Below are 23,318 nucleotides of genomic sequence, written 5' to 3'. Positions count from 1 at the left end.
AAGAATGGTGGTCAGGAGGCCCTAGAGAAAGATGAATGAGAATACAGAGATGAGTATAGTGCTGGGTATTTGTGTGTGTGTTTTATTTGCCTTCAAAAGCTTCCTTGAAATAACTTTACAAAGAGGTACATTTGAGCTGGGCATGGTGGCACACTACTATAATTCCAGCACATAGGAGGCTGAGGCAGGAGAATCACTGCAAGTTCGAGACTAGCCTGGGCTACATAGTGAGTTCAAGGCCAGCCTGAACTACATAGTGAGATTCTGTCTCAAAAAGACAAAGAGGTACATTTGAAATCATTTATATTTTACAGGCAACTGAGGCTCCTATGTGATAAGAGAGGGTAGGATGGAACACTGATTGAAACCCAGGTCCCCGAACCCATTCCTGTATCCTGCCCCATCATTAAAGAGTCACACACAAGTGTAAAGGCCACATTTCTAATTATCCCCCAACATAACAGACCCAGAACACAGGCAGTCATGGCTTGCTATAGGCTGAGGGGACAATTCCTCATACACATGGCTCCCAGGGTAAAATACAGAATGCAGAGCCACTGGAGTGACCATCTCAGGTGGTAACTGGATGTGACAGTGACAGCAGGCTCCCTGAAGTGTCTTCTTCTAGGACAGGGGCCGCAGAAGCCGCCACTGGCAGGAGACAATTTGCTATGTCCACAGGGTACCTGGAGAACAATCTCTTGAGGTCTTCATGGCCAGGTCCTCCAAAATATCATCCTGGCTCTCTCTTCTGCCTGCCTGCCTAATGGCACTTCTAAGGGGCTCAAGACAGAGGAGTGGTTTCCTACCAGTGGTTATGGGAGCTGGGGAGGGCAGATGAGCTTGTACTCACAAGGATAATCCTGGAAGTCTGTGGCTACAGCTCCTCTATTACCTGTCAACCTTTCACAAAAGGGCAAGTTTAGGGCATGGAAACCAACTTATCCACAGAAACCAACCCAGCTCCTTAGAATTTGCTCTGCTCAGGCTCTCAAACTTCCTGCGTTAAACTCCAGGCAAGGTGTAGGGCGAAGCTTGTACTGGCACAGCCCCTCACTGACCCAGTCATAGTCACTCTAACAGCCTAGGTAGAGGGGATCTTCCATCCTGTCCACTTATAGTGCTTTTATTGAAACCAGGTACCCTAGACCCTCTATTCATCCTCCACTGGAACAAGCTATGCAATGCCAAGACATCTGGAACCCAGGGCTGCTTGTGCCAACCAGTGTCTGGGGCCTGCATAAATGTGGACATCTACCCCTTCTAGGAAGCCTGAGGCCCAGGATGACACGACAAGAATGCAGGCCTATGCCAGATGGGGCATGTGCCTGGCAGGAGTGCTTGGGCAGGACAGGAAGTAAGTGTGTGTATTTAAGAAATAAGATGCATGTTGGAGGATCCTTCTCAAGTCTTTATCTTCACTGCTGATAAACTAGCTGGTTTTACTCATATCTTGGTAACAAATACCTGTATTTTAAGTGCCAATTCCAGTGATCTGGCCAGGCGAGGGTAAGGAGGCTGGCTAGAGCTCATCCTGGGAGGCAGGGAGGTGGAGGATTCCTGGCTGCCTCCTCAGGGGCTGGGCCCTCAGCAATCCTGGCAGTGTTAAGGCAGGGCTGGCTGCCAACTATAGCCTCCACCCTGGATTCAGTTGCTCCTATGTGGGTTCAGATTCTTGCTTGGCCTTCACCTGTTAGGTCTTCCTAACAGGAGGCTTCCACCAAAAAGAAGCGAAGTGGTATCTGCAAGGATAAAACAGGTGACAGAAAGGGAAATGCAGACCTTCACACCTTCTCACCACTGCTATTCCCAAAGGGTGTGGTCCCACAGGTACGGGTTGGTTCTCAGGCCTATGGCCTCAGGGAAGCAATAGTGGGTTCAGATCCTCTGTAACCCCCCTCCCTTCCCCCACCAGCATCCCCTACCTTGAAGGGTTTGCTGATCCCCACCACAGAATGCAGACTGTTGCTATAATAACAGAGGAGAAACTGATCTTCAGTCTCAGGGATGTCACAGATATTAATGTATACCTGGAGGGATGGGTGAACAAGAATGGCGTTAGCTCCAGGGTCCCAGCCATTACCTAGCTCTGTAAAAAGTTATCTAGCACTCTGTCCCTTTCAGAATAAAGTAGTATACAGACAAGTTTGGCAGCTGGAGATGTACCTGGTTTAGGTTGTCACCAAAGGAGACCTGGTTGTCCCCAACCCAGACATAGGACACATAGTCATTAAGGTGGCGCATCCCTACCTGTGGAAGGAGAGGGGGGTGGGGGAGTTAGTGCACGGGGAGAACATGGGACAGTATGGAAAACCCTAAGGAGATGATGGTCCCACTGCTGGGGCTGGCCATTATACTATGTCTCCCTTCCCTTCCCTGCCAGGCCCTAGGAGGTGAGAACCCCTGAGGAGGATGCGGGTGGAGCTCTTTAGTGTCTACCTAGCTCCCATGCGTCCTTAGGCAGATAAACCAGGAGGCTGCAGCTGGTGGATTCCAGCTGTGCCCACATCACCTTATACAGTCCAATCCAGTCCCACGGGCTGCTGAGGAAGTCTGGGGATGAGGAGTAGCTGATCAACATGTCGTTCTCTATGGTCCATGGGCCCTCAGTCATTATGGTGATCAGTGGGCCAGACATCAGCGGCTTCAGCTACACACAGCAGTGAGAAGTGGGTTGAAATCCTCTCATTCTCTCCTCTAAAGCAACTGTCACTCACTGTATCCTTCCAATGCAGTGAGAGGAGCAGAGGCACCTAGAGAGGTGGGCATAGAACCTCACAGGCTACCCTCGCTGACCTTAGCTGGCCAGCAGAAAAGAAAAAGGGCCAAAGGCTTGTCAGGGCAGTAGCTGGCCCTGCCAGGGAGAATGGGGCTGAGAGCCAGGTGGGTGACCCAGGGAGCCAAGTGCTGAGGATGGAGGGAGAGGGGAGCTGCTGAGAAACTAAAGAATCCAGACAGCTCTTCTCTGGCCTTCAGCATGTCTGACTCAGAGGCTCAAATCCAGCACACACTGGTAAGAATAGATAAAAACATGTAGGACACATGTATAAGGATCAAGAAATTGGTATGAGAATGCAAAGGCTAGCTGGGCATGGTGGCACACTCTGGTAATCCCAGCACTGAAAGTTCGGGACCAGCCTGGGCTACAAAGTGAGCCCAAGGCCAGCCTGAACTGCATAGTGAGACCTTGTCTCAAAAAAGACAAAAAAAAAAAAAAAAAAAAAAAAAAAAAAAAAAAGTGTGAAGGTTGAGGGATGGCCAGTGGCTTAAAAGAGGTCAGAACTCGGTTGATGGCAATATATAAGGAGGGAGGGAGCTCCTCCTGCAACCTGATCCAGATAGGATGAATAGAAATGAATAGAAAGTTCTATTTCACACAGTAGGTAATAAGCTTAATGAAAATTCATTAGCCCCAAGGGAGAGTAGCAAGAGGAAATGGAAACCTATTCACATGGGCTTGAACACATTTTTGACAGACAGAGCCATCAACAGCTCCTAAGAGCTGGGATACCTGACCACAGAGGAAAGGCAACCATGTGCGCCTACAGTTTTTCCCTGGGGACTGGCTGATATTAGAATCCAGGCCTGCAGGGATGGGGATGTGACTGACCCAGCACAGGCATCCCTCTATCAAGTATAAAGCTGCCCAGAAGTTCACCTGCAAGTCAAAGGTGCCAGTGACAGGCTTATGATCACTGATGTTGAAACTCATGTGGCTCTTATAGCTCCTCTGAGACAGGGAGAAGTAGCAAGTAGGCAGATCAGGGGTGAGGGGGCTGGCCCGCAGCTGTCGCTTCAACCTCCACAGGATGCGGTCTGTCCACGCAGGCTTGCGTTTCTTCTCACTGGGTGTGGAGAAGAGGAAAGGAGACAGAAGAACAGGTTGGCTGGAGAGCAGGAATGAATAAACTCATAAGCCCACTGGGGGCCCTACTGAGACTACCAGTAGCCAGAAGACTCCTAGGCCAGAGCTACAGGGAACATGGCAGCACCTGGACAGTGCCAGGCAGAATCCAGAGTGAGTGCTGGCTTCTGTCAGACGTAGCCAAGACTCTGCCTAGCACATTTCTACACACTCAAATTGTGACTTGGAAACAGTCTATTTCAATGATTTCGTCTTTAACAAAAGCAGCATAAGATCAAAGAGGGTGAGTGACCCTTTAGCTTGGATGTGGCTTTCCTGCCTTTCCTTCCTACTAAAGGTGTGACTATAGGGGAAGGGAAGCATTTGGGGAATGCTCAACAAGTGCCTGTGAGCAGTGGCATTTTCATTTACCCTTGACAATGAGGCCGAGAGACTGAGTCTCAGATGGTGAGTAATATTGCCTCGGTCACAGCTACTAAGTGGTGCAACCAGAACCAGACTTAAGGCCAGGGAGCACAGCTCGTGCTCCTAACGACCAAGCTAACTTCTCTTACAACTTACTTCCTCACCTGGAAAATGGAGATAGTATCTACCTCAGCTGGGTGTTACAGCACATGCCTACAATAGCAGCACTCTGCAAGAATGCGGCAGGAGGGTCCTAAGTTCCAGCCCAGCATGGGCGACTTTAAATTTTGAGACCCTGTCTCAAAATCTAAAAAGGCTGGGTGTAGTGATACATGCCACTTGGGAAGCTGAAGCAGGAGGATTACTGTGAGTTTGAAGTCAGCCTGGGCTTCAAAGTGAGTTCAGGGCCAACCTTCATAGTGAAACCCTATCTCAAAAAGACAATAATAACAATAATAATAACAATAAACCAAAAGGAGCTGAGGATGAAGCTTACTGCAAAGGATCTGGGTTCAATCCTCAGTATCATCAAAAATAAGAAGAAACTGTTACCTCTGAGGCTGAAATTGCATGGGATGAGATAATGCACATGAAATGTTTAGCATAGTGTTTGGTGCAAAAAAAGCTCTACTGCTATGATTCTTTGTTCTCAAAAGTTACCTGAGGGGCTGGGGATTTAGCTCAGCGGCATAAGTGCCTGCCTTGTAAGCAGACAGTCGTGAGTTCGATCTCTGGTACCGATAAAAAGGAAAAAGGCCAAAAAACAACAACAACAACAACAAAAAAACAGTTACCTGAGACACAAGGTTGTGAGTTTTGATCCTCAGTACCAGAAAAAGAAAAGAAAAGAAAGACGGACGGACGGAAGGAAGGAAGGAAGGGAGGAAAGAAGGAAAGATAGGGCCGGGATATAGCTCAGCGACATAGTGCCTGCCTGGCAAGCACCAGGGCATGAGGTTGAGTTCGATCCCCAGTACAAAAAAACAGTTACCTGAGACACCTCCCACCTTGTTCTTCCCTTACAGACTTCCTGAGAAGATGAGAGGCCATAGGGTCCCTAGAGACAAATGCTTTCTTCCTCTAAGTAACTGAAGTCACTCAAAGGAAAGGCAAGTGTCTACCCCTAACACACAATGCCTAGGCAGCTATTAGGGCATCTGCTAAGGTCAGCTGGGTCTCAGGTTCTGCCTTTCCAAATGAACATAACTCATGGAATCATTATGGCTGAACAGGAAGGTCAGTAGCTATTTCTGGATTTTGGCGGTCACTCTTCTTCCTTCTTGTTTTTTTTCTTTCTTTTTCTTTTCTTTTTCTTTTCTTTTCTTTTTTTTTTTTTTGTTTTGTGAAACAGTGTCTCACCACATAGTTCAGGCTGGTCTTGAACTCACAATGTAGCTCAGGGCTGGCCTGGAACTTACCAGCAATTCTCCTGCCTCAACCTTTTGAGTGCTGGGCTTAGAGGTATATGCCACCACATCCATGCCCATCTTCTTTTTCTCTTTCTTGGTATTGGAGGTTGAAATCTGGGTCTTTACACTGAGCTACATTACATTCCCAGCTTTTTTTTTTTTTTTTTTTTTTGAGGCCAGGTCTTACTAAGTTGCTAGGCTGCCCAGACTCCGTTCAAATTTGATACCCTCCTGCTTCAGGTTCACAGAGTGCTTAGATTAAAGGTGTGTGGCACCATACCTGCCTGATGATCCTTTTTCTTGAATTTACTCAGAGTAGTAAAGCAGACAAGATAATTTTATGGTTTTTTTTTTGTACCAGGTTATTGAACTCGTGACTTCACACTCGCCAGACGCTTATGCCACTGAGCTAAATAATCCCCAGCCTGACTTTCTGATTTTCAACTTTAAAATCTTTAAGGATTAAACACACTGGATTCTACCCTCAGCACAAAAACAAACACAAACCCCAAAATTTCAACGAGGTAAAAAAAACGTTTATGGGTCTTTACTTCCTCTACCATAAGCAATAGTCCCCAAGGAGGGCTTTCAAGGGGCTCAGGAGTCCGACCTCCCCTGTCCTACTTCACCTCCCACATCCTCCCCAGGCTCATACTACCCTGGTTGCCCTCCTCAAAGCTCTGAGCCTCGCACCTATAGTTTTTGCTGGCTGGAATCCCCCCTTTCCACTGAGGTTCAATCCCAACACTGCCTCTGTCACACAGCTACTACAGACCTCATCTTCCGGCTTCCAAAGCACTGGACACCAGGATTTATATAACTACATTATATTGTAATTTTCTGTTTTCCACTCAGCGCATCAGTTAGTCTAACTTTTCTTCCCTTTAGTTTTAGACATGCATTTATTTTATCAAAGGATACTTAAAGCTAGTATGTGTTTAAAAATCTTTGTTTAATTTTCCCATATTAAGGGGCTTCACTGTGGAAAGCCAACATCTTGCATGTACTGTGTGTTAACCACATCAGGGTGATCAGTATTTCTTTCTCCTTATCATTTGTTTATGTTTAGATATTTGCTCTCTTCCTTTCCAGGTCTTTTTTTTTTGAGACAGGGTCTCACTATGTAGCACCAGCTAGCCTTGAATTTGAAGCGATCCTTCTGGTTTGCTGGGATTACAGGTGCGTACAACCATCCCCACCTTTTCCCAGGTCTTATGAAACGTGATAAATAACTGTGAACAACAGCTGTCCTACAGTCTTTCTGAATCCTAGAACATACTCCTCCTTGCTAGCTGTTTTTGTACTTGTTATGTAACTTCACTCTATTGATCCTCACCCCTCTATCATTTCTAGCCTAGAGTTTTGAAGCACCGGAACTTTTAAGGCAAGGACTAGCTCCTGGAGCCCACTGGAGCCTACCAGGTATCCTTAGCATTAGCATAGATACCAGCACACAGGCACACATCAACTGCCCAAATGCAAAACCACAAGCTCTGCTTGGCACAGCGGCACATGCCTGTGGTCACAGATACTCAGAAAGCTCAGGAAGGAGGATCCCTTGAGACTAGGACTTGGAGAATAGCCTGGGCAACACAGTGAAATCTCATCTGAAAAAACAAAACTACCAACCTGGGCTGCATATTGAGTACACGGCTAGCCTGGATTACACAGCAAGACATTATCTCAAAAATAAAACACTATCAACTCAGTCTTTCTCCTTAGAAATGTTCTTCCAACCAGCCATGGTGGTACAGGGGCTGCAACACCGGCACTCAGAGGGTGAGGCAGGAGGATTCTAAGTTCAGGCCTAACTTGGGCAACTTAGCAAGATTCTGTTTCAAGATAAGAAATAAAGAAAGGGCTGTGTGTGTGTGTGCCCGCGCACATTTAGTTCAGTACCGTAGGCACCTGCACCTGCAAGTGTGAGGTCCTGAGTTAAATCTGCAGTACCAAAAAAAAAAAAAAAAAAAAAAAAAAAAAAAATAAGAGAGAGAGAGAGAGAGAGAGAGAGAAATAACAAACGAACGGACAGACGGATGGACTGGGGGTATTACTCAGCACAGAGATCCTGGATTCAATCTCCAATAGCCTCCCTTCCCGCCAAAGTATCTCCTCCAGTCTTCGTGTGTATAGTCCTACACATTTAAAATCACTCTGGAACACTATTTCTATCTCTTGCTTTATTCAATTACTATTTTAATCAACATTTCCAGTGCATTGTTGTCCCTTAAGCAGCAGCCTGTCATCCAGTGACTGAGAATGGTGCCAGGTTGAGAGTACTTTGGATTCAGAAAGCCACTGGGGGAGAGTTCCAGCCTGGTGTAACTCACAGCTGTGTGCCCTGGGGCAAGTGACAGCAGTTCTCTAGCTACACTTTCTTCAACTGTAAGATGGGGTGATAACTGCACTCTAAAGACAACTGTGAGCCAAAGAAGTCAAGGGAGTGGTCAAGAAGCTGTGAGGTTGGCTGATCACAATCTGCCTCCTAGCTCCTCAGGTTGTTTCCTGACTGTCACTCTTCTGAGGAGTACTCAGATACCAGCATGTGACATTTCCATCCCAGAGGTCCCTGATTTACCTTGCACATCAGGAGCCCAGTGAAGCTCAAAACCTGGTAACAAAACTACAGAAATGCACCTCCTCCTTCTCCCTTTTTTGTAATCACCCCCTCTCCAGCTCCTCTGTGCTGCTTCAGAGCCCAGACCCATTGCCAGGTGGGGCTCCTCCCTGAGACCTGACTGTAGCTTTGGCATCTTTCTTCCTGGGACTTTTCTCCTTGTCTCTCTTTCCTTTTCCTTTCCTGGCCGAGGCTTGTCACTGGGCACTTGTATTGTTCATTCTTTTCACCAAGATTTACTGGATGCCAGGCAACTGAGGAGATGATGAAAAGTAGGATCTGTAAGGGCCTTTTTAATTTTTTCCCCCTTTTGCGGTGCTAAAGATGGAAACCAGTGCCTTTCATATGCTGTACCACTGAGGCAAGTGCTAGCTCTTAGAAGAATGTATTTTTTGAGAAAATGGCCTTCTAAATTGTCTAGGCTGGTCTTGCACTTGTGTTCCTTCTGCCTCTGGCTCCTGAGTGGACAGAATTACTGATGGTGCATACCCCACTCCCATCTGGGTTTTCCCTTTTCCCAATGTTAGATATCAAACTCAGGGCCCTGTACCAAGTAGGTAAGTATTCTACCACTAAGCTATATCCTTAGCCCCTTGAGAAGCTTGTTTGAAAAATAAAAGCAGAAAACAAAAGAAAATAACCAAGTTCAAACTCTGAATATAACCAGATATAGTGGCCCACACGTGTAATTGCAGCCCCCAGGAGGCCGAGGCAGGAGGACTGTAAGTTACAGAACAGCTTGGGTAATGTCTCAAACAAAACGTTAAAAAAGTGTCGAAGTAGTAGTCTGGGCCAAGGCCCTGGGTTCCACCTCTTGTACTGCCCCCACCCCCACATGCATACATTCTCCTACTTTTCATTTCTCATAACGACTACAGCTTGGGTCCTCCTGTGCTCTGGGCTTTGTGACAGTGTCTCACGGACGGCTCCAATCTTCACAACAAGTCTGCAATAAAGGTCATATTCTTCTTCCATGGCAGCAAACTGCAGTTGAGAGAGGCTATCCTGTCCAGGTGGAAGCTGAGTGCTTGCCTAGCACACTCTATGAAGCCTGTGGGCCTTTGCACTGCACTCCATTACCTCTCCTGCCCCATCCCAAACTAGTCTTGCTAGTGGCACCATGAGAATAGAACCTAGGTAACACCTTTTGGAAATGTTTCTGAGGTCCCCCTCTCCCCGCCATGATCTAGCTATACAGCCTCAGCTAGTCTCAAACTAGAGTTCAAGTGATCTTCCAAGCCACAGCCTCCCAAGTCTGAGAATACATGCATGCATACTACACATTACAAGGTTTTTTTTTTTGTACTGGAGATTGAACTCATGACCTTGTACTTGCCAGGCAGGTGCCTGTGCTGCTGAGCTAAATTCCCAGCTCACATTATAGCTTTTGAGATAAATGAACATGCCTTTGCTTTCAAAAATGTAAAACCACGTAGTTCAATAGCTTTTTTTTGGCGGGGACTGGGGGATAAGGTTGCTGTGTAGTACAGACTGCCCTTGAACTCACTGTGTAGCTCAGGCTGATCTCAAACTTTGGTGATCCTCTTGCCACAGTTTCCTGAGTGCTAGGATTCTAGGCATGCACCACCATGCTGGGTTAAACTCTATAAGATTCTGTTAGGAGTCTCACCTGGTGCTTGATGGGCTCAACTTCTGGGACCAAAAGCACTTGTCTCTTTAGCTCCTTATATATTGCTTTAAAGTGTCTCATTGAATCCTGAACCACAGTTAACCTGTCAGGCACTTAAAAGTCTTGACTAGATTTGATTATAATCATTGTCTATGAGTAGGTCATCTGTGTCATAATGGTGACTGTAACCAAACCCTAATGCAATCTCTGACTCTAACACGATTTCCCTCCCAGTCTTCCATCCTTCCACCCTCCCCTGTAACGGAGCTGACCTCGTTTCTCATTACATCTTGGTTCAGGGACACTGCAGTGGCAGCTCAAAGCTGTACACCATTGCCTGCACACCAATTACCCACATCAGTTTGTACAGCCAGACAGGCCAGGCCTCTGCTGGGTCAGCCTCTGCTCGAGGTGCCTCTTGTCAGCAGTGCTGACTTACTGGAATGCCTGCCTCTCTACTGTCTCCCAACTGCTTCCTCCTTGATATTCCCTTTGGGGTGGAGTCCTGAGTTTAATCCTCAGCACTGCAAAACAAAAACCGCACTCTCTTTGAAGAATCTGCTTGACCCCTCCTAGCTTTAGCTGCCAGCCTCCTTGGGCACTTATGTAGTGTTCTGGAAATGTCTTCTCCTCAGCTCAACAGTATTTATTTGTATCTCACTGCCATGGGTGGGTCCCTGAGTTAGACTGGTTTAAATATCATGACTTTCCCTTTTGTCCTTTCAGGCTCCCAATTTAAACACACACCAGACATTGTCTTTATACTAGGGATGGTTCGATTTCTACCTTCTGGACATTCTAAATACATCAAAGTCATGTTGAGTCTTAAAAACACCACTGGAACCTAATGTGTGTAAGGCTTGGTGGCAGCATAGGGTAGGAAAGGAACTCAGTTAGCTGGGGGACAACTAAGAAAGGCTTCCTAGGAAAGATGATGACTGAACTGGCATTTTAGGATGAATTGAAGTTTTGATTACATGGATGTCTCTGCTTTCCAGGCCAGCTGCCAGCTGCCTCTCAGGCAGGAATACTTCAGTTATGATGTCCCCTATTCTACCAGACGGTCCTTTATTCCCTGAGTTTCAGGCAAGGGGAAGGAGTAGTGAAAGCTTGTGGGACTGGAGTCAGAAGAACTTGGGTTTAAATTCTTGCCCCATCATTAAGTCTGCTATTATCTGGCTTAGACAATCCCTGAGACTCATTTTCTTTATTTTACAAGTCAGTAACAACAGTATCTATCTGATATGTTAAGAATCAAGTGAAATGGGGCTGGGGATTTAGCTCAGTGGCATAAGCACCTGTCTTGCAAGTATGTGGTCGTGAGTTCGATCTCTGGTACCGATAAAAATGAAAAAGACAAAAATAAAAAAATTTTTAAAAAATCAAGTGAAACGATGCGGACGAAGTCTTTTGCTCAACTCCAGGCACATGGTTAAAGGTTCAATAATGTCAATCACAATGTGCTAGTACATAGAAATAAATACTATCTGCCTCTTCATTAGCAGGTAGTTACTGCTTTCCTGCTTTTTCTGCAATTGGCACAAATGAATATGAACCTTTGTTTTTATTTCCAGTGCTGGGATCAAATCCAGGGCTTCACATATGCTAAGCATGTGCTCTATACTAAACTATACCCCTGGCTGCTACCTGTGAATTCTGAGGCACTACAGCCTAAGGAAAGCACTAGAGTCCAGCTAAGTCTAAGTCCCAGCTCACCACTGAGCCACCTGAACCTCTACCATCTGTGGGCCTACCGACCTGTCAGAACCTGGCAACTCCAGCCCAGATCCAGCTGCTTCAAGGACTTAATAGTCGTTGGCATTTTCCAAATTGTATCCTGACCACACGGCAAGTGAGGTCTCGTTTTTCTTTTGGTGTCCCTCACTGTCCTCCCTTTATTTTGGTAGTGCCACAGATAGAACCCAGGGCCTTGTGCAGGCCGGGTAGGGCTCTACTGCTGAACTAATCTTCAGCCCACAAATGAAGTTTTGCATTCAGCGGTAGAGGTTCCAGCCTCCAAGGCCCAGGCCAGTTCATTGAGCCCTAGTGCTCATTTGCAATGGATGGCTAGAGACAGGCAGGCTCCCTGGCCTGCCCTCTTGCCTCCTTTACTGCCTGCTCTGTGGCCCAGGCTGAACTCTGTTGCCAGTGTTCACTGCCTCCTCTTCTATGGACAGCATTGGCCATGACCCCACTCCATCTTGCTCCACACTCTTGAAGCAGCTCACCGCCGTCTTTCTTTCCTTGGCGGGGACATTTTGGCTCTGGTATACCACTTCCAGAACAAGCCTATAGTTCAGCTTTCTACCCTGGCCTGCTGTGAAGACCTCTGTAGGCACCTCTCACTTCCTTCTTAAGACAGTACTGCTAGGAAGAATGAAGAAGTTGATCCAAGCAAAATTAGCAGCTCCCTAAAATGTATGGGGTTTTTCTTTTCTTGGAGGAGACTAAGGTCCATGCCTTAAATTGGGTCAGGGACCCACTACCAGAGCTGCTTTTGACCCTCTATCTAAACCTCTGTCTAAACTGCTGCTGAGTTTGAGGCCAGCCTGAACTACACAATGAAACCCTGTCTCTAAAAAACAAACAACACCCCCCCCCCAAAAAAAACCTACCACTTGAGAAGAAACTGAAAGTAACAACTGCAGCTATTACGCATGCTTACTGGGTGCCAACCATTGGGCTAATGACATTCAAGGTCTAAGCAATTCAACCCTCACCCCATGAGGTATGTACTGTTACCATTTCCATTTTGTAGATGGCAGCACTGAGGCTTAAATACCCTAAGGATGTATAGCTGAAGGGGAGCAGCACAGCACTAGATGCACAACCTCTGATTTTGTTTTGTTTTGGTTTTTTTGAGAAAGGGTCTCACTACATTTCTCAGGTTGCCTTCCAACTCCTGGGCTCACGTCCTCCCGCATCAATTTCCCAAATGGGAAACTGGGAGCAGAGACATGTGTCACCATGCCTGAGTCACTGTCTCTGCACTGTCACCTCCCTCATCTTGCCCCACACTGTACCTGACTGCCTCACAGACTGAGTAGGAATACTTAATGCCAGGAACCACATGAGCCAAGCTTTCAGTACCCTATTTTGGGGTTCCTAGAATGCTCATGTACCTTGCCCCCTAGGTTAGGACTACCTTTTCCATCTCCTCCAACCCTTCCCCACTTCCTTGCTTTCCCCTCTGTTCCAAGGATAATATGAGACAGCTCCCACAGTCAGCACTTCACACAGTGGGCAGGAGGTGCCACTTAGGAGAGGGGTGATGACTGATTTAGTCCTGCTTCTCCTACACTTCTAGTCTGTGACAGTTGCAACCACCACTAGTGCCAGCATAATTCAACTTCCTGGGCTGGGCACCCATTTCCTCCTCACCTGGTGTCATAGTTGTTGGAGTTCTTATCAAACTTGTAGGTGGGTGGAAAGAGCAGAGAGCCCTCCTGGAACTCCCGGAGCAGTGGGTCACGTTTCTTGGCAATGCTGAGCTGTAGATAAAGGCAGACTCCCTATTTCTCCTCTCCTGACTCAGGTCCACACACTCTTTTCTCACTGTCCCAGTGATTTCCTCAGTCCTCCAACCCCTGTTCCAGACAGCAGCTGAATCCTAGTCAGAGGGGCAGCTGCCTGCTGATTTCCCAGTTCTTAAGACGCAGGGAATAGGCTTTGAATGGTCCCAAAAGGCACCTCATCCTCCAGGAGATGAAAAAGGTTAGGGATGCCAAAGACACCAAGGACACAAAGGGACTGATGGACAGTGTGGGGTCACAGCAGACCAAAGCCTTTCAGGCTCCCTATTCTACAGCACAGGAAAAGAACAAGTATGGGCAGGATGGTGCCCCACCCCAGCCCCACCGATCCCCTTCCTTGCTCCCAGGGAACCCAAGTGATGTCCTTTGCTCTTTTACAGTGGGCTCAAGTGTACCCTTTGGGACCCTCCTTTTGCTTGATACCTGATCCTTCTCCCACAGGTCACTGAGGCACTGATTTTTTATGCATTCCCGAACAAAGTGCAATCCAAAGTCTTCGATCCGAAAGTTCATGTCTCCAAACCAGAGAATGAGGCTTTAGAAAGAAAGGAGGGAAATCTTTGTGATGAGGTCTTTGAAGGGAGGAGCCACAGGAAACTCAGGTCTGCTCAATCTAAGACGTGCTGGAGAGGAGAAAGCTCAAAGGGGGCAGATGAGAAGCCTAGGAGAGCACTGCCTGATGATAAGGACACGCGTGAGGCCAAAAAGACTGTTCTCATGGCTCCATACCATCATTCAGGCTGAAGGCACCAACTCAAAGGGGCATATGGAAAATACACCAGGCTCTACCCCGCCCCCAACTGACTACCAGCACAGGCTGAGAAATAACCCTTCTAGTACTAGGAAGTGAACTCAGGACCTTGTGCTTGCCAGGCAGGCGCTATGCCACTGAGCTATCTTATTTTGCTTTTTGGGAGAGGGTCTCACTCTGCAATTCAAGTTGCTCTTGAACTATGTAACCTAGGCTGGCTTCGAGTTTTCAGCGATCATCCTGCCTCAACTTCCTGAGTATGGGATTACAGTGGACTCTTGAGTTTTAGATTTATGTATTTATTTTGGGGGGGCACAAAAAAAGTGCTGGGATTATGTGTGTGCACCACCATACCTGGCTTTGACTTTTAGTTTTTTTAGTTTTTTTTTTTTTTTTTTTTTTTTTTTTTTGTCTTTTTTGAGATGGGGGTCTCGATATGTAGTTCAGGCTGGCCTTGAGCTCCTTTGTATCCCAGGCTGGTCTCAAACTCAAAATGATCCTCCAGCCTCAGCCTCCTGAGTGCTGGGATTACAGGCGTGAGCCACCACGCCCAGCTGACTTTTAGTTTTAACTCACAACTGAAATCTTGAGTTAAGGCCAGTTGCCTGTGCTTCCAGGTGGTCTCACACAGATTTAACCTTTAAAGAGTTCTGAAAGGAACATTAGCACTCCTTTCCTGTATGGGGTTCACTGAGAAATCCTGGACCAGTGTCTAAAAACACTGAGATCTGCCTGTGTACAAGAGAGAGACTTTGAAGGCTGTGAAGAGGAGCCTAAGCCTTCAATGAACAACTTAAATTACAACCAGCACTTGAGAACAAATTGAGCAAGTCAAGGGTCCACTGGTACATTGTTTTTTTGCTTTTGTTTTTGTCTTTTTGAGATAAGGTCTCTCTACTCAATTCAGACTGGCCTTGGGCTCACTTTGTAGCCCAGGCTGGTCTTGAATTTGCAACAATCCTCCTGCCTCAGCCTCTGGAATGATGGGATTACAGGAGTGTGCCACCATGCTTGACTCACTGTTTTGTTTTTTAAAACAGGGTCTTGCTATGTAGCAGAGGCAGACCTCAAATTTATAATCTTCCTGCTTCAGCTTCCCAAGTAGCTGGCATTGTAGGTATGTGCTACCATGCCTGGCTTACCACAAGGTTCCTGACCTCAGATGTTCAGAAATATCCAGGGTATCTAGGCAAGGACACAGGGCCAGAAGAAAAGGGACCCCAGGCATGCAAGGCCAGGTAAGCCAGTACATGGGACATTAGGGTAGGGGCCAGGGACAGGGTGGGACAGAAAGCACTACTGACTGGCTGGGAAACAGAGACTGGGTTGGCATGGAGAGGGAGGGTGACAGTTTGCAGCTCCACGCTCACTCATGGTCCAGGATGTTGGGGACATTATGTCCCTTAAAATTCTGCATCTCCAGAATACGGTCAAAGTGCTCCAGTCGCTGGTCATTGTTAGCCATGTGGGGAGGCAGGTGACAGTTGATGATGCTGACATAGTAGCCATAAAGTTTCAGGAAGATTGTGACTCCCCCTTTGTTCCCCTGGTGGGACAGGTGGACACAAAGGTGGGCCACTACTCTGGGTTGGAACCTTTTCCCATCCCAGGCCCGAGTCTCACTTTGGGTGGGATCTTTCAGGGATACACTCAGCTTTCTAGGGTAAACTGTCCATGCAGAGAGCCCAGTGTACCTGGCTGGGAGTCTCAGGGATGCCCAGCCCTCTCTGAGGTAGAATGAAAGATACTGGGCCTGATGGAGTACCAAGACTCATTCAGTTTACTCAGCTCTGACACTCCCCAGCTCTCCCAGTTTGTGACTCAGAGAATAGCTCAGTGCTTACCCAGTACCCGTAGAGACCAGTAGGGGTAGATTTTGTAGAGATGATCTGAATGAAAGGCAAATGCTGGTACTTGGCAAAGACTATTAAGAGGAGTCCCTGCATTCGGATGTGGGAGATCTGCAGGAAAACAGGGGCAAAAGTCATTCTCTGAATAGCACATGCCAAGTGTACCCTGCCACGCCTGGTGCTAGGCACTCTGTGGAGCCCAAACCCACGCAGTACCTACTCCCAGGGTTTATAGTATCCCAGTCAGTGTCGATTTTACTCCCTTTTTTCTTTCTTTCCCTCAGGTACATTCTGGGACCACAGATTTCATTCTTTGTGGAGGGCGTGGGGTGGAGAAGCTGTGGCTGCCAGGACCTCACGCCATGAGGGGGACTCTAACGCTTCAGTCCTAGCCACATACATGCCTAGGTGCTCCTTTTTCACTGATGCCGCCCCGCGATTCTAGGGAACTGACGAGCACCTCAGCCTATTATGTCCTTGATAGAGCAGGAACAATACTGTCACAGATGCTGGGAAGAAATAATACTATTATTTTTTGGTTCAAGGACTCTTTTTTTAATTTTTCCTGAAACAGAAAGTCCTTAACTTGCAATCCTCCTGCCTCCGTGTCCCAAGCAGCTAGAAATGTAGATATAGGCCATTTTCTGGACTTCAAGGATTTTAAAAGGTACATAAATGCAAGGAGAGAACATGGACATAGGCTTTTAGAATAATGTAAACATTCTGTTTTTTTTTTGTTGTTGTTGTTGGTATTGGAAATTGAACTCAGGACCTTGTCGGGCAGGCACTTATGGCACAGAGCTATATCCCTGGCCCCTCCTTTTTTTTTCATACAGGATCTCACTATGTAGTTTAGGCTGGCCTTGAACACACTATGTAGCTGAGGCTGGCCTCAAACTTGTGAGATCCTCTTGCCTTAGTATCCTGAGTGCTAGGATTACAGGTGTGTGCCACCATGCCTAGCTCATTCTATATTTTGACCTCACTCAATGGAAATATGGGTATGTACATATGTGTAAAAATCTACCAAACCGTACTTTATGTTTGTGTGGTGTTGGGCAATTCAGGGCTCAACACACGGCAAGCACTCTACTACTGAGCTATATCCCCAGTCCACCCCTCTTACTTTGCAGTAAGTCTTACTAATTTGCCCAGACTTGCTCTAAGCTTGTAACCCTCCAGCCTCAGCCTTGCAAGTCCACTCAGGCATGCATGTCCACACGTATACTTCCTTTCTGCACTCTTTTCTGTACATTTCTAGCCTAGTGAAAAGAAAGTAAATAAAAAGTTACCCCTCAAAAGTGACCACAGATTGTATGTAGTTGGATGTTCATTAGGGCAATGCACTAGGGATGGGAGCAATGGGATGGAGGATGTATGTTTGCAGGTTTGGGAAGACAGTATCTACTGAAGTACTGAGATTGGGCCTGGGATGCAGCTCAGCGCACAGCACCTGCCTGGCAAGGCCAAGGTCCCCATTTCAATTCCTGGTACCCAGAAAGAACAAATGAATGAACGAATGTACCTGGATCTCATTTACCCTTTCACCATCTAAGGAGTAACTGTTTTGTAGATGTGAGACTGAGATTCAGGAGGTTAAGGGACCAGTAACACAGTTCTAGTACTGCCAAAAGGCCACTATCTGCAGCTGCAGGGGTGACGTGGGAATGGGTTGCGGCCAGTGACTCTCTCAGTTCAGGCTGTCTACACCCACCATCCAAGTAGCTGTTTCCGGAGCAGGAGGTGCGGAGGCCAAGGAGGAAATCCCCGGGTGGGGAGTGTACTAGGGCCTTCCAGGAATTATGAAACTTAGTCCCACAGGCTAGGAACCCTAGCATAGTGGAAGACTCAAAGCAGCAGGAACCCCAGCTCAGCACTGAATGAGGGAAGCATTAGAACCTGAGGTTGGTCAGAGGGTGCCACAAATATGTCAACATCACCCTCCACCCTATGTGGGGCTGGACTATGAAGAACTGAGTCCTGCAGTAAGGACTGTGTCTGATAAACATTCACCAACAGACTTGAGCTTAATCTTAACTCACAGACCAGATTTAGGGTCCTGGGCTCCACCATAAAGACTGTTCTACTTTGTGAAGGAATAGGAGGAAGTGAGGGGTAAGAAGGACGGAGTCAGAATGGGAGAAAAGCTGGGACTGTGGGGGAAAGCAAGAGACTTTAGGGGAAATTCCAGTTGGAGGAAATAAAGGAGGAGGTACTGAAGGTGGGACTGACTGACGGGCAGGAGGTAATGGGAAGCCCTGAAACAGCAAAAGCAGTCTGCCCAGACTTTTCAACCTATAGGAGGCAATCCCTATCCAAAGAATAGGTTGTAAACAGGGCTTGCCTGTGAACTTCAATTCTTGGTGGGGACAAGGAGCAGCATCTGTTCTAGGTGCCTGACCCGTAGGCTGCCACCCAACCTTGGGAAGTTGCATGGGTGGAATGGGTGGGGTCCCTACTATAGGCTGAGCTAGTTTCCTTGGCTCAGTTTCATCCTACTCCTTGCCAGTTAGCCAAGGCACAAAGAGGCTTATTGGGAAGGGAGAGAGTGTTGAGAGAGGTGGTTCAACCCTCCAAGCCTATAGGAAGAGGCCTGGAATTGATTAGGAAGGAAACAAGAGCCTGGCATTTTCTAAGTTTAGCAGAAGATGAAATCTTTTTTCTCCCTGGGTGGAGTGGGTAAGTGTGTTTTACTTCCTTCTTCTTCTGTTTTTTGTTTTGTTTTTTGATACAAATTCTTACTGCATAATTCAGGTTGGCTTTGATTCACTATGTACCCCAGGCTGGCCTCAAACTTGTGGCTGTCTTCCTATAAGAGGACTAAATCTTATGTTCCCTTTCCTCCTTCAAGGATACACAGCTCTTGCTCTGACATCCTCAGAGAAAATAGGGAAACAGAATTAACCTCCCACCCAGCTGCTGGGGACTGAACCCAGGGCTTTGTGCATGCTGGGCTATCACTGTACTCCTCAGCCACACATCCAGCCCTGGTAACAGAATGAAGAGTGGCAGCAGTCACCCTGGGGAGGAAACCAAAAGATTTTGGGCATTTCCAAGAAGCCATAAACTAGATGCTATGAACAGAAGCATGTTGAGACTCAGCAGCCTATAGCCTTCTGTGGATTCTACTAAAGTCTAAAGTTTCACTAAAGAATACTGATCCCTTAGGTTAAGAAGCTTTTTCCACCGTATCTATCTCCCCTTTTTTGCTTTTTTGTTTTATTTATTTATTTATTGAAACAGGGTCTTGCTATGTAGTGCAGGCTGGCCTTTAATGTGTTGTGATCTTCCTGCCTGAGTCTCCTGAATGCTGTGCTTACAGTATATGCCATCATGCACAGCTCATTTTTCTTTTTTCTTTTCTTTTTTTTATCGGAACCAGTGATTGAACTCATGACCGCCTGCTTACAAGGCAGGTGCTTATGCTGCTGAGCTAAATCCCCAGCCCATGAGAGTTGCTAAGATTTTAAAAGAATTACTGGGCTCAGTGGCACAGTACCTGCCTGACAAGTGCAACATCCTGAGTTCAATTCCCAATACCAACAAACAAACAGTAAATACAATAGAGTAAAATAAATTATGTGAGAAGTTTATTTATGGCTGAGACAGAAGGATTACAAATTTGAAGACAGCCTAGGCAACTTAGCAAAATACTGCTTCAAAATAAAATCTACAGAAGGGCTCAATGGTAGAAAATGTACCTCCGTGATAGAGTACTTGTGTAACGTGCGCAAGGCCCTGAGTTCAACCTCCAATGCACGGGAAGGAAAAAACTTTTATTTTTAACCTTTAATACCAAATAAGCACTCTGTAGGTGGTAACAATTATTATACTGAGAGATTTCAGGTTGGGCAATGAGTAGAAACTGGAGGATGAAGCGAAGGTAGGCACCGTAGTGTTAATAATTTTGGCTGCATCTGCACTAGCAATTCTTCTAAATAGGTGTGAAACAAACTCTTAAAGAGTCCTAGCTATCTTGGAAAGGCACAAGGCTAGCAAGAGCCTCAGGGGGCCAGGTAGAGTGAGGCTCAAAGCTTTCAATAAATGGGAAACAGCATCAACAGTTGAGCAGGAGTGGGAGGAACACATCAGACCAAACAATGGGGTCAGTGGAAATGTCACTTTTTTCATCACTCATGAACTTGTAATAAGTTACCTTGACGAAGCTCAGAGGGGAAAGTACATCCATGAAAGAGGTGCTCCACGGGTCATCAAAGGCAGTGTCGGAAAGGAGGCTTATGATCCCAGAGTTCATTTCCTGCAAACTGACCATCCTAGTCAGAGGATACCTCTTTCTCCCAAAAACATTTTCCCCTCTTCTTGGTTTCTTGAGACAGAGTTTTGCTATGTAGTTAAGACTGGCCTTGAATTCACTATGTAGCCCAGGCTGGCCTAGAAATTGAGGCAATCCTTCTGCCTCAGCCTCCTAATTGCTGGGATTACAGGTGTGCGCCACCAATGCCTGGCATTCCAAGACATTTAATATTGCCCTCATCAGACTTTCTAGCCCTAGATTGGATGGCTATGTTTTCTCCTTCCCCTAGCTTTCTGACTGCTGGTCTCCAACATCTGGCCACTGCAAATCCAGGACAAGAGACACAGGACTGACCCAAGTGAGCCTGAAAACACCTGACCTTTAAACTCAGAGCAAGGAAGCCAAGTTACAAAAGTCCCCCACATGATTAGAATACTAACTTCCTACCCCTATGCATCATTTCAGGGGTTCTTAAGACCAACAGGATAAACAAAAGGGTCCTACAGTTACCTACCCAATGATATACATGTCCAGGTTCAGGTCTGGGTCATTCAGTTGAAGCAGGTCACTGAAGTCTACAGGAGGTGCTTCAGAGGCCACATTCCATGTCACAACATGAATTCTGTGGAAGGGATGCAAAGGGAGGAAGGGGATAAGAGCCTGTCGAGATAATGGACAAAGGTCAAGATTGTACCACAATCTACTGCATAATAATGGGAAATGTGTTTCTGCATCTGATGATAGGGGGAGCAATGGACTTCATCTTCACTTTTATCCCCTGAAGCAGCAGTCTATCCTGGACTGCATTCTCCATTCAGGACCACATGTGGTTGCACTGGTGCTACCAAAGGGAACCCACAAGCTTTTGGTTAAGCAAAGGAAAGGAAGGGGAGCTGGATGGTCAGGAACTTATTAATTCTTCAGCTTCTCTAGCCCTCTATATTTCAATGACCAACTATGAGTCAGTCAGTAATTTCCTACCCCTATGTATCATTTCAGCGGTTCCTAAGACCACCAGGAAGACCTCAGTGTTCAGGTTCAGACTGTACCTTGTGAGAGATCTCAAGCTACTAGGGCAAGAGAATTTAAGTTAACATTATATTCCCTTGTTTGCAGATCCCTGTAGCTCAAATTCCACCAAGCCCTTCAGGAAGCCTGAAAAGAAGTGTCTAAGTAACCAGTTTCTCAGCATCTGTCTCAAGAGCCTACCCTCTCTTGGGAAAAAGTTATTAATTGGGTAACATTATCCATCTTAGCTTTGCACAAAACAACTAGATCAGTGGCTCTTAATAGTACTATGTCCTGTCAGAGACCAGAAAAAAGAGGTTTGAAAAGTTTTTTGTTTGTTTTTTTGGTACTGAGGATCAAACTCACTACCTTGCACTTGCCAGGCAGGCGCTCACGCAGCTACGCTAAATCCGAGGTCCAGCACTTTTTTTTTTTTTTTTCTTGAGGGGGGCAGAACTTGAGACAGGGTCTCAATTTGTAATTAAGGCTGACCTTGAACTCACTATGTAACCCAGGCTGGCCTCCAGGATGGCCTTGTAGAGATCCTCCTACCTCAGTCTCCCTGAGTGTTAGGTTTATAGAAGTGCGCCAACACGCTCAGTTTGAAGAGCTACTCAACTGTACAATTCAGCAGTACTCTGAAGAAGCCCAGACTGTGTTGAGTACAAATAAGGCAGGATCTGCAGAGATCAAGAACAGCCACCAAACTTTCTGTAAATCTCAAGAACACTATGAGAAAGAGTACCGAAGCAGCTGACGATACAGAATAGGACCAGGAAGGGTAATGGGAGCTGGGAGAAAAGGGCAGGTTATTTCAAAACATGTCTCCACGAGACTTTATCCTTAGAGGTTCATATCCTAAAAAGAACGACTGGAAGAAATTCTTGGCTAGCTTAAGCAACTTCCTCCCTCCCCCTTGAACGTAAACAAAATAATACAAAAGCTACCTTCTCTGGAGCAATGAGATTATACACTTTACTTGTTTATGATCTTCACCTTCTGTCCAATAGAGAGGACTAAGGAAGGCAATCCTTTCACTCAAAGGCTCCTTGTTTCCCCCGGGACTTAATCTTCGTGATGGTTAACGAACACCGGGATTTCTTGTCCCCACTCTCAGGTCTGAGATTAGCAGTAAATTCGTGCATTGTGACTTACAGTAAGTTGGTGATTAACGTTGTTCGTTAAAGAGCAAGCATGAGACCCGGCTTCACTTCATTAAAGGAACTTACCTAAATCTGATTTTGATTTTCGGAGATCAGAAAGGGATCAGGCAGATCCCCAAGGAGTATGTTTCAAAACAGGACTAAGACTTCCATCTATAGCTAAGGAGCGAATGCATTATGTCCTTAACAGCCCAGCACAGGTTTCTGCTCTAAAGACCAACAGGATCACCTGCTTCGTAGGGACGAGTCCTGGAGCCTAAATTTAGGGAAGGCGTGAGCCACAGTCCCCACATAACCCATCGCGCATTGATGTGGAAGAATGTAGGTGGGCAATCGTGTAGCGGTGTCTGCCCGTTCTCTCCATGCCTGATTCTGTCCGGAGGCTCAAAATACCTACAGGGCTTCAGTCAGCGATTCTGCCGACCAGGAGGGCCCGCTCGCAGGTGATGTCCTTACCTGAGCTTCATCGCTTTCGCCTCAGACAGCTTCCGCTCGCTCTCAGCAGCCATCGTCCCCTCGCGATGGCCCAGCAGGCTCGTGTCTCCGTGTCTAAACTGGTGCCTTCCGGAGCAACCTCGGATAGCAGGTCTCAGACGCCTCACAAGTTCGTTTTTGTTCCGGATTCTGAGAGTCCGCCTCGGCTTCCGTAGGAGGCGGGTCTTGCTACGCCGAAGGTTTTAGGTGGTGCGGTTTGGGAAAAGAGGCGGAACTCTCCAACAGAAGCTAAGGCGTTACAGGCTGAGTGGGGTAAGGGGACTGGTGAGGTAAGAGCCACTCGCTTGTCAACAGAACTCGACGTAACAAGGGCCATACAGGAGAGCTAGTGGGCGGC

At 46.7% G+C, this 23,318-nt stretch overlaps 1 protein-coding gene across 3 annotated transcripts; it reads right to left on the bottom strand.

Annotated features, from left to right (window-relative positions):
- Positions 1-427: 427 nt before the first annotated feature.
- On the bottom strand, positions 428-23,318 carry Inpp5k (inositol polyphosphate-5-phosphatase K). Of its 3 annotated transcripts, XM_063251067.1 has the most exons (12): positions 22,943-23,301; positions 20,830-20,937; positions 20,217-20,325; positions 16,055-16,171; positions 15,581-15,756; positions 13,883-13,994; positions 13,308-13,417; positions 3,659-3,845; positions 2,513-2,650; positions 2,167-2,250; positions 1,926-2,030; positions 428-1,742 (listed from the first exon to the last, which is right to left on the bottom strand). In XM_063251067.1, the coding sequence occupies exons 1-12, from the start codon at positions 22,993-22,995 to the stop codon at positions 1,704-1,706; spliced, it is 1,338 nt and encodes a 445-aa protein (XP_063107137.1). In that variant the 5' UTR covers positions 22,996-23,301; the 3' UTR covers positions 428-1,703. The 3 variants fall into 3 exon arrangements, 2 of the variants coding, with proteins under 2 accessions (XP_063107137.1, XP_063107138.1); XM_063251068.1 differs by lacking the exon at positions 22,943-23,301 and having other exon boundaries at positions 20,217-20,318; XR_010048207.1 differs by lacking the exons at positions 428-1,742; positions 1,926-2,030 and having other exon boundaries at positions 2,162-2,250; positions 2,513-2,753; positions 22,943-23,318.

The sequence above is a fragment of the Cavia porcellus genome, unplaced genomic scaffold (genome assembly GCF_034190915.1).
Source record: "Cavia porcellus strain 051 isolate PalLab524CR breed Dunkin Hartley unplaced genomic scaffold, mCavPor4.1 scaffold_6, whole genome shotgun sequence".
In the NCBI taxonomy this organism is placed as follows: domain Eukaryota; kingdom Metazoa; phylum Chordata; class Mammalia; order Rodentia; family Caviidae; genus Cavia; species Cavia porcellus.
The sequence above is the reverse complement of the archived record's forward strand: the minus strand, read 5'-3'. Positions and strand labels throughout refer to the sequence as shown.